This window comes from Puma concolor, chromosome C1 (genome assembly GCF_028749965.1).
Source record: "Puma concolor isolate L17-30 chromosome C1, mPumCon1.1.hap2, whole genome shotgun sequence".
NCBI classification, from domain to species: Eukaryota; Metazoa; Chordata; class Mammalia; order Carnivora; family Felidae; genus Puma; species Puma concolor.
The window spans coordinates 63,091,089-63,108,362 of NC_141674.1; the positions used below are offsets into that span (position 1 = coordinate 63,091,089).

The following is a 17,274-nucleotide window of genomic DNA, read 5'->3' on the forward strand; positions in this document are numbered from 1 at the left end:
ACATGTCCTGATTTCAAACTATATTACAACGCAATGGTAATCAAAATAGTATATAGCACTGGGAGAGAAATAGACACACGAATGGAACAGAATAAATGGAAAGCCCAGAAATACACCCATGTATATATGCTCAATTAATTTTCAAAGGAGTCAAGAATATACAGTGGAGAAAGGTTAGTCTCTTCAATTCAGTTGTTTTGGGAAAACTGAATGTCCACATGCAAAAGAGTAAAATTGGACCCTTATCTTAGACCACACAAAACAACTCAAAATGGATGAAAGATTTGAATGGAGACCTGAAACCATAAAACTCCTAGAAGAAATCATAGGGTAAGCTCTTTGACATTGGTCTTAGAAATGACTGGATTTAATACCAAAAGCAAAGGCAACAAAAGAAAAAATAAACAAGTGGGACTGCATCAAACTAAAAAGCTTCTGCACAGCATAGGAAACCATCAACAAAATTAAAAGGCAATCTATGGAATAGGGGAAAATATTTGCAAACCATATATGTGATAATGAGTTAATATCCAAATATACAAGGAACTCCTAGAACTTAATAGCAAAAACCAAAAAACAATAACCCAATTTAAAAAAATGGGGGGCGGGGCACCGGGGTGGTTCAGTCAGTTGAGCATTCAAGTTTGCCTCGGGTCATGATCTCATTTGTGAGTTCAAGCCCCACATTGGTCTCACTGCTGCCTGTCCGTGCAGAGCCTGCTTTGGATCCTCTGCCCCTCTCTTTCTGCCCCATCCCCACTGCACTCTCCCCAAAATAAATACGTATTTTTAAAAAATGGGCAAAGGACCCAGACAGACATTTTCCCAAAAAAGACATAAAGATAGCTAATAGGTACATGAAACAGTGCTTGACATTACTACTTATCAGAGAAAGTAAATCAAAAATCACAATGAGATAGAAGATAGGATGTCTGTTATCCAAAAGACAAAAGATAAGGATGTGGAGGTGTGGATGTGGAGAAAAGGGAATTCTTGTATATTGTTGGTAGGAATGTAAATTGGTACATCTACTATGGAAAACAGTATGGAAGTTCCTCAAGAAATTAAAAATATAACTATCATACTATCCAGCAATTCTACTTTTGTGTATATATTCAAAGAAAATGAAATCACTGTCTCAAAGAGATATTTGTATTCCTATGTTCACTGCAGCATCATTTACGATATAAATGTATGGAAACATGTCATTTAATGGATCAGTGGATGAAGAAAATGTGGTATAAACACACAAGGAACATTATTCACCTTTTAAAAAGGAAATCCTCATGAAAAGATGTTCAGCGTCGCTCCTTATCAGGGAAATACAAATCAAAACCACACTCAGGTATCACCTCACGCCAGTCAGAGTGGCCAAAATGAACAAATCAGGAGACTATAGATGCTGGAGAGGATGTGGAGAAACGGGAACCCTCTTGCACTGTTGGTGGGAATGCAAATTGGTGCAGCCGCTCTGGAAAGCAGTGTGGAGGTTCCTCAGAAAATTAAAAATAGACCTACCCTATGACCCAGCAATAGCACTGCTAGGAATTTATCCAAGGGACACAGGAGTACTGATGCATAGGGGCACTTGTACCCCAATGTTCATAGCAGCACTCTCAACAATAGCCAAATTATGGAAAGAGCCTAAATGTCCATCAACTGATGAATGGATAAAGAAATTGTGGTTTATATACACAATGGAGTACTACGTGGCAATGAGAAAAAATGAAATATGGCCTTTTGTAGCAACGTGGATGGAACTGGAGAGTGTGATGCTAAGTGAAATAAGCCATACAGAGAAAGACAGATACCATATGGTTTCACTCTTATGTGGATCCTGAGAAACTTAACAGGAACCCATGGGGGAGGGGAAGGAAAAAAAAAAAAAAAAGGAGGTTAGAGTGGGGGAGAGCCAAAGCATAAGAGACTGTTGAGAACTGAGAACAAACTAAGGGTTGATGGGGGGTGGGAGGGAGGAGAGGGTGGGTGATGGGTATTGAGGAGGAAAAAAATAAAAATAAAAATAAAAAAATAAAAAGGAAATCCTGCTTTTGCAGCAACACAGATGAACTTGATGGGCATGATACTAAGGGAAATAAGCCAAATAGAAGAAGACAAATACACATGATATCACTTATATGTAGAATTTTTTTAAATGTTGAACTCATCTTAGAATGGGGGTCACCATAGGCTGGGGAATGGGGAAAATAGGGAGAACTGGTAAAAAGTACAAATTTGAAGTTGTAAGTTGAAAGGATGAAAAAGGTGATGAAAAAGGTCTTAGCATCCAATGCACAACATGGTGAATATAGTTGATAATACTACATTGTACAATTTAAATTTGCTGAAAGGTAGAATTTAAGCATTCTTATCAAAAAATAATGAGAGAGAGAGAAAAAAGAAAAGAAAAGAAAAAAGAAAAGAAATGGAAGGAAGAAATGGAAGGAAGGAAGGAGAAAAAGAAAAGATAAATATATGAGGTAATGGACATGTTTGTTACCTTGAATGTGGGATTCCTTTCACAACGTATGTATATATCAAATTACATGTTGTATACTATAAATATATTACAATTTTGCAAATTATACCTCAATAAAGCTGAAAAAATTTACATAATTTTAAGAATCCTTTGCTCATGTTGAATTGGATTGTTATTGTTGAGTTGTAGAAGCTCTTTATATATTCTGAATATTGCTTATCTGGTAGATGATTTGCAAATATTTTCTCCTATGGTTGTCTTTTCACTAGTAATGTCTCTTAGTAATGTCTTTTGATGCACAAGCTTTTTGTATGTGTGTGTGAAATCTAATTAATCTTTTTTTTTTCTTTTGTTGCCTGTGCTTTTGGTGTTCCATCTAAGGAATCTTCATCAAATCCAGCATCCACAAAGATTTCCACCTCTGCTTTCTTCTAGAGTTTTACTTTTGTTTTAGTTTTTGTGTTTAAGCCTTTGATCCATTTTGAATTGATTTTTGTATATGGTGTAGAATATGGGCCCAACTTAGTCCTTTTGCATGTGGACATCCAGTTTTTCTAGAAATGTCAATTGAAAAAATGGTCCTTTCCCCATTGAATGGCCTTATATGTGAGGGTTCATTTTAGGGTTCTCTATTCCAGGTCTATGTGTCTGTCCTTATGCCAGCACCACACTTTTTTTTTATGTTTATTTATTTTTGAGACAGAGAGATAGCATGAGCTCTGGACGGTAGAGAGAGAGAGGGAGACACAGAATCCGAAGCAGGCTCCAGGCTCTGAGCTGTCAGCACAGAGCCCGATGCAGAGCTTGAACTCACGAGCTGTGAGATCATGACCTGAGCTGAAGTTGGACACCCAACCGACTGAGCCACCCAGGTGCCCCCCACACTGTTTTGATTACTGTAGCTTTTTTTTTTTAATTAATGTTTATTTATTTTTGTGAGAGACAGAAAGCAGGGAAGGGGCAGAGAGACAAAGAGACACAGAATCTGAAGCAGGCTCCAGGCTCTAAGCTGTCAGCACAGAGCCCAATGTGGGGCTGGAACTTGTGAACCACAAGATCATGACCTGAGCCGAAGTCAGACACTTAACCAACTGAGCCACCCAGGCACCCTGATTACTGTAGCTTTATATTAAATTTTGAAATGAGGTATCTGGGAGTATTCAACTTTGTTCTGTTTGAAGATGGTTTTGCCAATAAAATATTTTAAAGTGCATTAAAAGTAGAGTTTGTTTGTAAACTATATATGTTATGTGTAAAGGTTTATGCTGATGACACCTACATTTATATTTTAATCCTGACTCGTCCTGAGCCCCAGGTTTGAAACTGCTTGACATCTCCACCATGCCAAAACACAGTTTTTCATCTTTTCTTTGAAATTTGCTTCTCCTGGTTTCTACATCTTAGAAAATAACATCACACACACATTTTCTCTCTTTTCTTCACCACTGCTCCTCTTCCTATCCCCTCCTGCCCCATATCCTCTCAGCAAGTCCCACTGGCTTTTCCTTCCAAACATATCCTTGGCCTGACCACCTCCATCCTTATTATCCTAGTCCAACTTGTAGTCATCATGTTCCCCCCAACTCTCTGCCCCAATCTATTCTCTTCACAAAAGTCAGGAAATCTGAGAAAACATAATTCTGAAGTCTTACCTTTAAGATGGCGGTCTAAGTATTCTAAGACTATTCTAAATATTTGAATTGATGCAAGAATTAAAGATCCAAATGCTAGGGATCCTGTGTGATATCTGGGTAAAGATAAAATGGTAATTAAAGTTAAAATATCTTTACTATTAACTAAAAGTATGCTAAAAAATTGTAATAGGTAAAAAGGATCTGCAGGCAGATTGCTAGGGAAGAGCTGCTTACACTTTCTTATTCAGACTGATAAAAGTCTTCACAGAGGATTTTAAATGATAAACATCTATTTTGCCCTTCATCTACAAAAATGATACCAATAGCACATTACAGTCAAATAGAATGTTTGGGTGAAGCAATGGAGAGACACAGCTAAGTTAATTCTTAATTTTTAATTTGGTGCCCTCCCCTACCACTTCTCTCCAGAAACCTATGGCTTTTTTTTTTTTTTTTAAGATTTTAGGTAATCTCTACACCCAACATGGGGCTCGAACTCACAACCCCAAGATCAAGAGTCACATGCTCCACCAACTGAACCAGCCAGGTGCTCCACCAGAAACTTGTGGCTTTTACAAGGATTTCGGCCTGGTTTGGGATTATAAAACTGTAGCTGTAAAATCAGACATAGCTAGTGGACATCCATGAATTTTAAATCATGTCTTTGACCTCATTTTTACCTTTCCACTTGAATTACATAAGCATAAGACTGAATTACAAGCACACTAAACACAACTGAGAAGATAGATGTAGGGCTCAACGTGAAACTTACCGTATGGCTCGTCCAAATGCAGTAAAAAGTGGATATGGTGGGATATCATCAGGTTTTTTCAAGGCCCAGTAATAAGAAGCAAAGGCACCAGCAAGGGCACACTGACCCAGTGCAATGACAAAGTTTATAAGCCAGAGAAAGACAAATAGATTGAATATCTGGAAGGTAGGGATGTACTGATGGTACAGGCTCTTTCCACCATAGAAAGCAAAGTTACACTGAGCCCCAGGGCAAGCTTTGGCAATTTCAGTTGTATTAAAAATCTGCACTCAGAAAAAAAAAATACAGATATTATATTAAATGCCATTCTAAGATAACACCTTTCCTTTCTCCACTTATGTAGCCCCCAATTGCATGTCCTACTATTCCCCCATTAGCTTCTGCTGTTATTCCTATTTTCTCTCCCATCACTTTACATTATTCTTTAATGAGCTCTGGAAGTGTTTGATTTTCTATGATATGTTCACCACTCTGCCCCCGCTAAACTTTCACATTTATTAGTGTTGTTGTTGACCATACCTGCTTGTTGGGTATGTAACAGAACAGATGAGCTCAGGAAAGAATAGTGCTTTCTCTCTATTCTGCCTGCCATTTTCAGTGCTCTCCTAAGATCTGATCCACCCTTCCCTTCTTAACAGCGATTCCCATTAATGCCACTATTTCAGAATGATTTTTATAATTGCTAGGTGAAATGTAGTAGACTTCTGTATTGAAGTAAGTTAAAGAGTTAGTTTCTTTTACTTACCTCTGGGTCACAGGTTGTATTTTCATGTTTACATTGCCCTTCTGGGGTTATGACTTTGTATACAGGTACCCCTGATGTAGCCAAGTAACTGAGTTAGTCTATTAAGGATAAACTATTTGCTGGTAGATTGAAAGTAGATAGACAAGAAAATAATGCAAATCACTCAAAAGTCCACTGAGAGATTAACTTCAAAAAAACTTCTAATCTTTTTAATAATTCATACATTTTTCAGACCCAGAATAATAGAAGATGGGTTAGCTGTACTGAGTGATCCCTTAACATTAAAATACAAAGGAATTTTCTTCAGTTATTGCCAAGAAGAAGTACCATATGTGAAGACAAAACAAAATCTACCATATGACCTATCTGAGGGGAAATTCAATCAGTAGAAAAACTTTTTTTTAGAGCTTAGCAAAAAAAAAAAAAAAAAAAGGAAAAACAAAAATAAAAAACCTTTAGTGTGTTTCTAGTCTTCCCAGGATGGAAAACACTGGACACAAACTCTTGGTTCTTCAATAATAGAGTGGACCTGAGGTTTAAAGATGTCAATTACCAAAGGATACACTGCTATCACCGCCCAGTAGGAAATACAGATGGAGAGGAAAATGAAAGTTAAAAGTGGATAAACTAATGTAGTAGGGATATATCCAATGGCTCTGAAATAAAACAATAGTTGAAATTCAAAATGATCCACAAGATATAAATTCTCAAAGTTTTCTCTGTTTACACTAGAAATAAGCTTTATACTGAATTGATTCAAGAACTGTGGTAATAACTATTGACTCTTTTTTGCTAATCATTCTGGCATATTCTTGGTTGGCTTTACATTTTACTTAAGTTTTATTTATCTGTTTTTAGTAAATTAGAGGCCTTCTTTTAATGCTCATATTTTATTCCTGCCAAAAGTTCCCCAAAGTTCCCCAAGTTTCTGTGTGACTCAAAGATTTGATACCCCAAACTTTTTCGTCTTTGGCTATTTCCTTATGACTCAAAGATTTGATACATCATAATCATAGTTCTTCCTTTTGTTTACATTCTTAGACTTTCAAAATTGGAGAGAACCTTGAACATCATCTGATCAAATGTGAGAATCCCTCCCTAATTCAGGAATCCCTTCTATACTATTTTCTAAATATGTTTGTTTCTAGTAACCACATTGAGTGGTAAAGACTTACTTTTGTATGACAGAGCTTATTCTCTGTCATATGAAATTCAGAAAGTTCTTCCTCATATCCTGGACTGTTACTCATCCACTACCTTTTGGAAAAGAAATGTTCACCTTTTTCATATAGCAGCCCTTCAAGTTACTATTATGTTCCAGTATAATCATTCCCTTGATATGTTCTCATAAGTCATAGTGTCTGCAATGTTCACCATCCTAGTAGCCCTATTCCTACTTTTGAATGATCTTTTCAGCATATGACACTGAAAACCCAATACTGTTTGATTTAGCCACTGAGATTTATGATGGAACTATTTCCACTCCTAATGCATTGGCATATCTTAGATTCCTTTTGCATTTGTTACCTCGTTCACCTATTTGAGCTATGTTTTGTCACCTTTCTGCAGATACTGCTGTTAGGTGAATCATTGAGAATCTCATGTTTACCCTGTATTCTCACACCAATTTATTCCCGCTCTAACTTCCCCTTGAAAAAAAAAAATCAACCTGTCATAGTTGTATTGCCCTCTACCCCAACCCCCCCCCCCCACACACACAGAGGTGTAATAGTGGGGCAAGTTACAGTGAATTACAGTATCATATTACTTAATAAATAAACCCAGAATATCAGTAGTTTTCAGTGGCTAATGATTGGGCTTCAGTTATTATAGGAAGGAGGGTTTAACAAACTTCTTGTTAACTATTTAAACCATTGGATTCAGGTGGCACTATTATAGTTATAGATGACAATTTTGTTAAAATAATCCTTACAGATGATTTAAAATATTTGCTCTCTGGTCATTAGAACTTAGTTTCCATTGTTCTAAATAGAAAGATGGTCTGTTGGCTTTATAGTAATGCTTTTCTTGTTTCTTCCATGCAGTATTCAAAAGTTTAAAGTATTATCCTCAAGTGACCTTTTTGAATAGTTTAGAAACTGTAGGTGTCATTACCTCCCTGCATGAATTTTAGTGTTTATTTTATAGCATTTTTTTTAAGTTTATTTATTTTGAGAGAGAGAGAGGCAGACAGAAGGAGAGAGAGAAAATCCCAAGCAGTCTCTGCACTGTTAGTACGGAATCTGATGGGCTTGAACTCACCAACTTCTGGGCTCAATCTCACAAACTGTGAGATCATGACCTGAGCCTAAAGCAAAAGTTAGATGCTTAATTGACTGAGCCCCAGGAACCCCTATTTTATAGCATTAAAATTTTTTTTCAATGTTTGTTTATTTTTCAGAGACAGAGCATGAATGAGGGAGGGGTGGAGAGATCAGGAGACACAGAATCCGAAGCAGGCTCCAGGCTGCGAGCTATCAGCACAGAGCCCGCTGCAGAGTTGAACTTACAAACCGAACCATGAGATCATGACCTGAGCCAAAGTTGGAAGTTGGATGCTTAACTGACTGAGCCACCCAGGCACCCCTAGAGCATTTTTTAATAAAAAATTCCTGAATTAAGAGCTGTATATATAAAATGTATAGTCTGGTGCTCCTAGAATCAATTATTCTATTAGCAAATTTTGTCATTCATATAGAAATGGTAATAGCATATAATTGACTATAGAATTATGGTGATTTAAAGTTTTGCAAATGATCTCAACCATCAATATTAACATATGATTCAATATGGGAGTAATACAATATACAATACGAGTTACTTTTATATAGCACCTTATCACTCTCACACGTTATTATCCTAATATACATTTGGTGTTTAAAAAGTGCTAATACATAGACTAATAGGTTTGAGCCCTATTTCACCCTATGATAATTGAGGTTTGGAGATATTGAAGGATTTGTTAGCATGACCTTTCTAATAATTGGCAACGTCTGAACTTAAGTCTTCCTGATGGAAAGCAGATTTCTTTAACAAGTCTTCTTAAAGGGAAAATCATCTGGGGCATCTACACAATAGGCAGTGACTGATTTGACTGACTGATACACATATGAGTTTCTCCATCAGGGCCTTACTTGCTCCCTTCCTTCAGCAGGGCAATGGAGATGCGGATTCGTTCCCTGAGGAAGATCAGCATGAGGATGATAAACACTTCAAGAAGGCAGAGTATTACCACTTTAAACAGGAAAAAAAAAAAAAATTAGTGTGTGATACAAATCAATCCAAAAAACAAACTTTCTCCGCAAAAGTTAGGACTGAGTTTCGTGATTATTTCTGCCAATTCTGACTCTCCATAATTTAAGCAGTGCTACCTCTCCCCAAATGCCAATCTTAGAAATTCACTTGCAAAACCTCCAAGAAATGCTGAGAAGTCTAGATTAAAACCTTTAGCTAGAGCTTGAACAACTCAGTCGATCAGGCTTCCATTTTATCTATAGAAACATTTCACACCATTTGTAAAAATGAGACAGAAGGAAGGGCTGCTCTAGGCAGTGTTATTTTAGATGTGTTCACTTACACTTCATTGATTAAGAGAATTACAGAAAAAACTTTTTGAGCTGTCGACCCTGCTCACAATGCCTCTTCATTAATTGACCTTGCTGACTGACAGGGCAGGCTCTTGCCTGCCACATTTTTATTTTGTGACTCCACTCATCATGGCTACCATTGATGGAATCAGGGTGTAAACCCAACTCCAGTTGTCTGATCAAAGTCTCAGAATTAGAACTAAGGGAATCTACTTCAGTTTTGAATTAAAGGTTATAAAGCTCTTGACCTCTGAGTTATACAAACTCAATGAACTGTGTCAAAACCACCTTTACGTGAAGTGAGTGAATTTGCAAAGAAAGAATGAAGTATATGTATATTAAGGAAACAGAGCAGAGAGGAAATCTTGGGTTTTTTTGGCTTTCTGTTTCCTGGATCCAAATACACTTGAAAGTCCAGCTGCTTTTCTGTTGTTTTGAGTTTGATGAGACACTTCTATATTCTTATAATAAGTCCCAATGCCTTGCCCCTAGCTTGTTCCAATTTTCTTTTTGGCTACCTTAAATTAATTTCTTTTTACTTGAATCCAAATGGTCCTAATTATTATATTTCCTCAATTCTAAGACGCATATTTAACTTAGTAATAACTTTTTTAGGAAAAATAAGAAAATCCTTCATTAAACATCTTTTCATTGATCATAAGATGCATCCTGACTTCAGAGATGTTAAAAAGTGAAACATTATGTATCTTAAAATTAAGGAAATACAGCACTGCTAATAACAATCTGAAACTATAGAAGAAACTTAAGGGAAAGCTATAATTCCCATCTGTGAAAGAATCTGTTCCATTATATCCTTGCTAGACAGTAATTCTGCTCATGCTTGAACACTTCAAGTGACAGGGCACTCATTTCATTCTATTGTTATACCACCAAGATTCTGATGTTACAGCACATATCACTTAACATCTCCAAGTAGAAATCAGCTAACCCAGAGATGTGAGAGGATCTTAGTAACGTATCATCTCACCACTATGTCTTCTTTTAGTGAAATTATGTATTTATGTTTTCATGCATATTTGATTCTCTTAAATTGAGTCCACAATTATGGGGTATAGCCATATTAAGCTAAAATCATTATCTTAGAACAAACCTAATATAAGATATGCCAGAATCACTCTATATTCTGAAATTGCGTTGATAAAAACGTTTCATATTAAACTTCTCCCTTTACAAAACTACATATCTAAAAATGATTACAAGGATTTTATTGTCTTTTGAATTTAAATATTATATTCTTTTCCTGTGTTTGAATAAGAGCAAAGAATGGAAATCTGGTTTTTGAGACCCTATAGAGAAGTTGGTGTTACTCTAACTTCTCAGAGGAGGAGACTGGGATAACTAATAGCAGAAATGACAATAGAACCATCTCCTAACACTACCCAAAACTCATAAAAATGATAATTTTTGTATGTATAACTCTGCTTATTTTTAGTGTTTCCATTGATGAGTGTAATTTCACATTATGCCTTTCTCTTTGGTACCTAGAATTTTGTCCAAACAGAGCAAGTAATCAATTATTGTCTGATAAATGGGTTGTGAAGGTAGAGGCTCATTTGAGGAAAGACTGGTATTGCTAGACTTGAAAATAAAAGCAAGCTCTGTATTTTCCTCAAAGGAGATCCTTTAACTTCTTCAGTGGCAGATTCTGATCATGTCAATGATTTTTGTGTGGAAGGCACTGAAGAGACAGCTGTGGGAAGACCACAGAACCTGTAGCTAAGATCCATCTGATAATAAAATTAGAGGTTTCAAAACGTAATGGATGAAATTCATCATCTTTAGACATGGTAGGTAATCACAGTAGATTTCTGACAACATATGGAATCATTCAAATTCAGGAAAACTGTTGAGGATACAAATCCTAAGATGCCTCTGATTTTTAGTTAGAAAGAAATGACTACAAATGAAATAATTCTTCTGCAACATATTTGGGGGAAAAAAGTGTTCTATGAAGGGAACTAATCTGCATAAGAGCCGCACATGGGAACCAAAGAACAAGGATGTGACATTTTGACCTAGCATTGCCCGAGAAAAAGAAAAGTCAAATGTGGCAGAAAAAAGGGCTAGGTCATCAAGCTTGGCATGAGCCTATAGAAAAAGTCTCTCAAGATTATACAAAGCCCCTGCTAAAAAAAAAAAAAAAAAAAATAAAGCTTCTCATTATTATTTTTGTTGCTCACATGCCTTGATCCCAGGAAAGCAGTGTCCTAGATGGAATATGTCTGCATTCTGGTCAGGAAGAGTATCCTATTAGTGTAAACAACTAAAATGGAAGGCTGGTGACATGATATGGGCCTGTCCTTGAAAACCTGATGACTTCTGGGTGAAGTGACAAAAGCAAGTTTTCACATTATGGGGATGGGGCCCATACCTGGACCTATGATGCCCCCATCAAGATATTACTCCCCTCTGAGGCTCTCTCTGGGTTTCTTACCAGGCCTCTTGGAATATGCTTTGCCTGGTGCTCTAACTTAAATAATATGAAGAGTTTCTTTTAAAGCAACATGTAAATAGAGATTATTTTTAAATCTTGATTAAAGAATATTAATCTCCGTGAAGTGGAAAGAATATGATAAAAACCATTCTAGGAATATAAAAGTGATCTCTGAAATCATCTTGCTTTAAAAATTTTTTTAATTTACCCTTAACTAATTCAATAATCTGAACACTTCAAAAATGTAAGTTCATTTTGTTACTTATTATTACAATTCCTATAATAGTTTAAAAGTCTTGCTATGAAAAAAAAATGTTTTTTTTCTGTTTTTAAAACAAATTTGAAAAATCCAACTTTTTTTCCTTTCAAAACACCTTTCTTGGATATCAAGTTAATGGCTATAAACATCCACATCCAAAACATTTTAAGTTGAAGGCAAATAGCATGAGATCATTGTAAGGTAATATTTCCTTAGATTATATAATAAATTTCCCTCAATGACTTTTCCATTTACTGTAGCTAGTAAAATCATAGACACATTTACTTTTATGACATTAGTGATAAGTATATTTAACAGGTTACACCAACCCAAGATTTCCTTTAGGCAAAAAAAAAAAAAAAGAAAGAAAAAAGAAAAAAGATTTCCTTTCATTATTAAAACTTTAACAAAACCAGTTTTTAAAATCCACTCACTAAATGTGAACCATGTTTGTTTCAGTTGAAAGTACATGCTTATATCAGTCTGAATCCCGATGTCATATACAGTTAGATGAGAATTTGGCTGTCCCTGAAGATTGCAGTATTCCTGGTAACAGTGGCCTATTCCTTGAAAAGAAAAGAAAAACAGACTAATATAAAATGTTATTTTCTGAAATATAAGCTATACACATCACATATATCTACAAAGGCAAGATTCATATTTACAGAGTAAACATTTTATGTGAATCTAATATTCTAAATGTGCTGTTGTATTCAAATAAATGTTACCAGTATTTGCCTGGCTCACTGTGGCAACATCTGGCTTTATATGTCCTTTTGATTAGAAACAATCTCAGTGTCCATCGACAGGGACTGGCTAAGTAAATTATGGTATATTTGTATAGTAGAATACTATCTTTTTATATAAAGAAGAGAAAGTGTACTGATATTCAATGATCACTGAGATATTTTGTTAAGTGAAAACAACAAGGCACAAAATGACATAAAAAGTGTGCTGTAATTCATATAAGAAGTAGAACAATCTTTATATATACTTTCTTGTGTACACATAAAGTATCTCTGGAAGGATACACAGAAATACATTTTTTACTTCCAGAGAAGGAAACTTACTGACCAAGGAGTAAAACGAGAAGGCAAATTTCACTGTATAAACTTTATACCTTTTGAAATTTGAAGCACATAAATAATACAATCTATTTAAAAAGCAAATTTTTAAAAAAAGATTTAAGTTGAAAAAGGAGTGCTTTTGAATTAAAAATTTTAGGTGAAGTCATGTCTTGATAGAATTATCTAACGCATAGTCTTATCAAAGATTGTATCCAGGCAAAGCAAATATGGGCTGACTAGATTTCCCCAAGACACTGTATTTCAGACTGTATAATGACTTTCTACATAGTCTAGATAAATTGGGAATAAAAAAATAGAGTTAATGAGTTTATTTTTATGACCAATGAGTATGGATTAGGTCCATTGGAAATGTCCAGGCAATAATAGGAAAAACTGCTTTAAAAAAAATAAAGTTTATTTATTTAGAGAGAGAGAGAGAGAGAGTACACGCAAGCAGGGGAGGGACAGAGAGTAAGGGAGAGAGAGAATGCCAAGTAGGCCTTGCACTGTCAGTGCAGAGCTCGATGTGGGTCTCAATCCCACAAACCATGAGATCATGACCCGAGGCGAAATCAAGAGTCAGTTGCTTCCCTGACTGAGCCATCCAGGCACCCATGAGGAAAACTTCCTTTTAAACCCCAACTGTAAACTAACAGGTTGTTTTCTAGATATCAGGTAAGAAAGAGAGTGAGGTCCATGGAGAGAGGCAAGACTAGACTAGAATGGACATTTGTTTCTCAAAGAGATATAAGACAAATCTCTTTCTGGTCCTGCTTTCCCAGTGTATTTTTAAAAATTCCTTTAAAAATGAGGGACGCCTGGGTGGCTCAGTTGGTTGAGTGTCCGACTTCAGCTCAGGTCATGATCTCACCGCTGGTGAGTTTGAGCCCCGTATCAGGCTCTGTGCTGACAGCTCAGAGCCTGGAGCCTGCTTCATATTCTGTGTCTCCCTCTCTCTGCCCTCTCCCGCTCATGCTGTCTCTCTCTGTCTCTCAAAAATAAATAAACATTTAAAAAAAATTCCTTTAAAAATGCTTTTGGAATATCTGATACATACAAAATTATGTAGTCAAATGAACACATATAGATGCATCACCTAGTTTAAGATCTTATAATCTTAATTTTGCTCTAATTAAGCAAAATAAACTTTCTCTTCTGAGATCTCATCCTCTCCCTGCCTCTCCCTGCCAAAGAACAATTATTCTGAATTTTGTGATTATTCTTTTGTTTTAAGAAAAAGATGTGTTGAAATCGCTCAAGAGTTGGGGCACCTGAATGGCTCAGTCGGTTAAGCGTCCAGCTTTCAGTTTCAGCTCAGGTCATGATCTCACAGTTTCGTGAGTTCAAGCCCCACATCGGGTTCTGTGCTGGCAGTGCAGAGCCTTCTTGGGATTCTCTCTCTCCATCTCTCTCTGCCTCTCCCCTACTTTCACTGTTCTGTTTCTCTCAAAATAAATAAACTTAATAAAAAAATAAGAAGAGATCTCCCAAGGGAGATTCATAACTCATACAAGTTTTTTATGATTTATTTATCCTTAGGGTTTATGAATCTTGAATCTATCTCATTAGATGCATATATGTTTAGAATTGGTATATCTTTTAAGCAAATTCAATCCTTTCTAGCTATAATAATGCTTTTTATTCTAAAATCTATTATGGCAACTGCAGGTCTCTTTTGGTTAATGATTTAAAATAAATTTATATTCCTTTCACCAATTTTTTCCACCCTCCACCATCCCCACCTTCCACCTCTGGCAAATATCATCTGTTCTCTGTATGTACAAGCTTGTTTTTTTAATTTTATATTTTTAAGTTTTAATTAAAATGTAGTTGACCTACAACATAACATTAGTTTCAGGTGTAGGGATTCAATAATTCTATACATTACAAAATGTTTACTATGGCAAGTATAGTTACCATCTGTCATCGTATAGTTATTACAATTTTATTGACTGTATTCCCAGTGCTGTACTTTGCATCCCCATGGCTTATTTTATAACCTGAAGTTTGTACCTCTTAATTTCTTTCCCTGATTTCATCCATCTTCCCACTTCCCTCACCTCTGGCAACTACCAATTAGTTCTATTTATGGGTATGTTTCTGTGCTTGTTTGGTTTTTTAGATTCCATATATACATAAAATCATGTGGTATTGGTCTTTCTCAGACTTACTTAATAGTCTCCAGATTCATCTGTGTTGTTGCAATGGCAATATTTCATTCTTTTTTATCCATTTTTTTTTAACAATTTCTTTATGCATTCATCCATTGATGGACACTTAGGTTGTTTCCTATCTCAGCTATTGTAAATAATGCAGCAATGAGCACGGAGATGCATACGTCTTTTTGAGTTAGTGCTTTCATCTTCTTCAGGTAAATACCCACATGTGGAATTGCTGAATCATATGGTAGTTCTATTTTTAATTTTTTTTAAAGAATCTCCATACTGTTTTCCATGGTGGCTGAACCAATTTACATTTCCTCCCAACTTGTGCAGAAGGGTTCCTTTAGCTCTACATCTTTCCAACACTTATTTCTTCTCTTTTTGCTAACATGTGTGAAGTATTATCTTATTGTGGTTTTGATGTGCATTTCCCTGATGATTAGCGATGTTGAGTACCTTCCCATGTAGCTGTTGGCCATCTGTATACCTTCTTTGGGAAAATGTCTAGTCAGCTCTTCCAGCCATTTTTAAACAATTTTGTTGTTGTTGTTGTTGATTTTGTTTTGTTTGTTTTTGGTTTTTTGGCTACTGAGTTTTGTGAGTCCTTTATATTAGCCTCCTTATCAGATATCTGATTTGCAAATATTTTCTCCCATTCAATAGGTTGCTTTTTCATTTTGTTGAGGGATTACTTTGCTATGTAGAATCTTTTTAGATTATGTAGGTTCACTTATTTATTTTTGCTTTTATTGCTTTTGATTTTTACATCCTGTTAACAAAAATCATTGCTAAGACCTGTGTCAAGGAGCTTACTGCCTTTGTTTTCTTCTGGAATTTTATAGTTTCAGGTCTTATATTCAAGTCTTTAGATTCATTTTGAGTAAATTTTTGTATATAGGTGTAAGAAAGTAGTCCAGTTTTTCCAACACAATTTGTTGAAGAGACTGTCCTTTCCCATTGTATATCTTGGCTCCTTTGTCATAAATTAACTGACCATATACGAGTGGGCTTATTTTGGGGCTCTCTATTCTGTTCCACTGATCTATGTGTCTGTTTTTATGCCAATACCATACTTTTAAAATTACTATAGCTCTGTAATATAGCTTGAAACCAGGGTACATTATGCCTCCAGTTTTGTTCTCTTTTCTCAAGACTGCTTTGACTTTTTGGGTTTTGTAGGGATTTTTTTGTGGTTCCATACAAATTTTAGGATTATTTGTTCTACTTCTTTTAAAAGTGTAATTGGAATTTTGATAGGGATTGCAACAAATCTGTAGATTACTTTGGGTATTATGCAGATCTCAACAATATTTATTCTCCTAATCCATGAGCACAGAATATCTTTCCATTTATTTGTATCTTCTCTAATCTATTTATTAATGTCTTGTAGTTTTCAATACATAGGTCTTTAACCTCCTTGGTTAAATTTATTCCTAGGTATTTTATTTTTCTGATGCAATTTTAAATGCGATTGTAAATGGATAGATTTCCCAGACAGAAAATCAGTAAGGAAACATCAGCTTTAAACAACATGTTAGACCAGGTGGACTTAACAGATATAAACAGACTATTCCATCCAAAACAACACAATACACATTCTTCTCAAGTGCACATGGAACATTTTCAAGGATAGATCATATGTTAGACCACAAAACAAATCTTAATAAATTTAAAAGAACTGAAATTATATCGATCATCTTCTCTGGCCACAGTGGTATGAAACTAGAAATTAATTACATGAGGAAAACTGGAAAATTCACAAATATGTGGAGATTAAACAACATGCTACTGAACAACCAATAGGTCCAAGAAGAAATCAAAAGGTGAATAAAAAGTACTTGAGACAAATGAAAATGGAGAAATAACATACCAAAATTTGTGGGATACAGCAAAAGCAGTTCTAAGAGGGAAGTTCATAAGGACACAGCTTATCTCAAGACGCAAGAAAAGTCTCAAACAAACAACCTAACTTTAGAACTCAAGGAACTAGAAAAAGAATAAAGGAAGCCCAAAGTTAGAAGGGGAAAAAAAAGATTAGAGCAGAAATAAATGTGATAGAAACTAAAAAGATAGAAGATCAATGAAACTGAGAGCTGGATCTTTGAAAAGATAAG

General features: G+C 35.5%; 1 protein-coding gene across 8 annotated transcripts in view; it reads right to left on the reverse strand.

The window, feature by feature from the left end:
• Positions 1 to 17,274, reverse strand: part of SLC44A5 (solute carrier family 44 member 5) — a 385,583-nt gene that overhangs the window by 13,149 nt on the left and 355,160 nt on the right. For all 8 annotated transcript variants that reach the window (XM_086717311.1, XM_086717313.1, XM_086717310.1 and 5 more), the window contains 6 exons: positions 12,366 to 12,497; positions 8,765 to 8,864; positions 6,194 to 6,286; positions 5,631 to 5,718; positions 4,886 to 5,148; positions 4,132 to 4,226 (listed from right to left, as the gene is read on the reverse strand). In XM_086717311.1, coding sequence (XP_086573437.1) covers positions 4,132 to 4,226; positions 4,886 to 5,148; positions 5,631 to 5,718; positions 6,194 to 6,286; positions 8,765 to 8,864; positions 12,366 to 12,497 — 771 coding nt within the window. The remainder of the gene's footprint in view (positions 1 to 4,131; positions 4,227 to 4,885; positions 5,149 to 5,630; positions 5,719 to 6,193; positions 6,287 to 8,764; positions 8,865 to 12,365; positions 12,498 to 17,274) is intronic.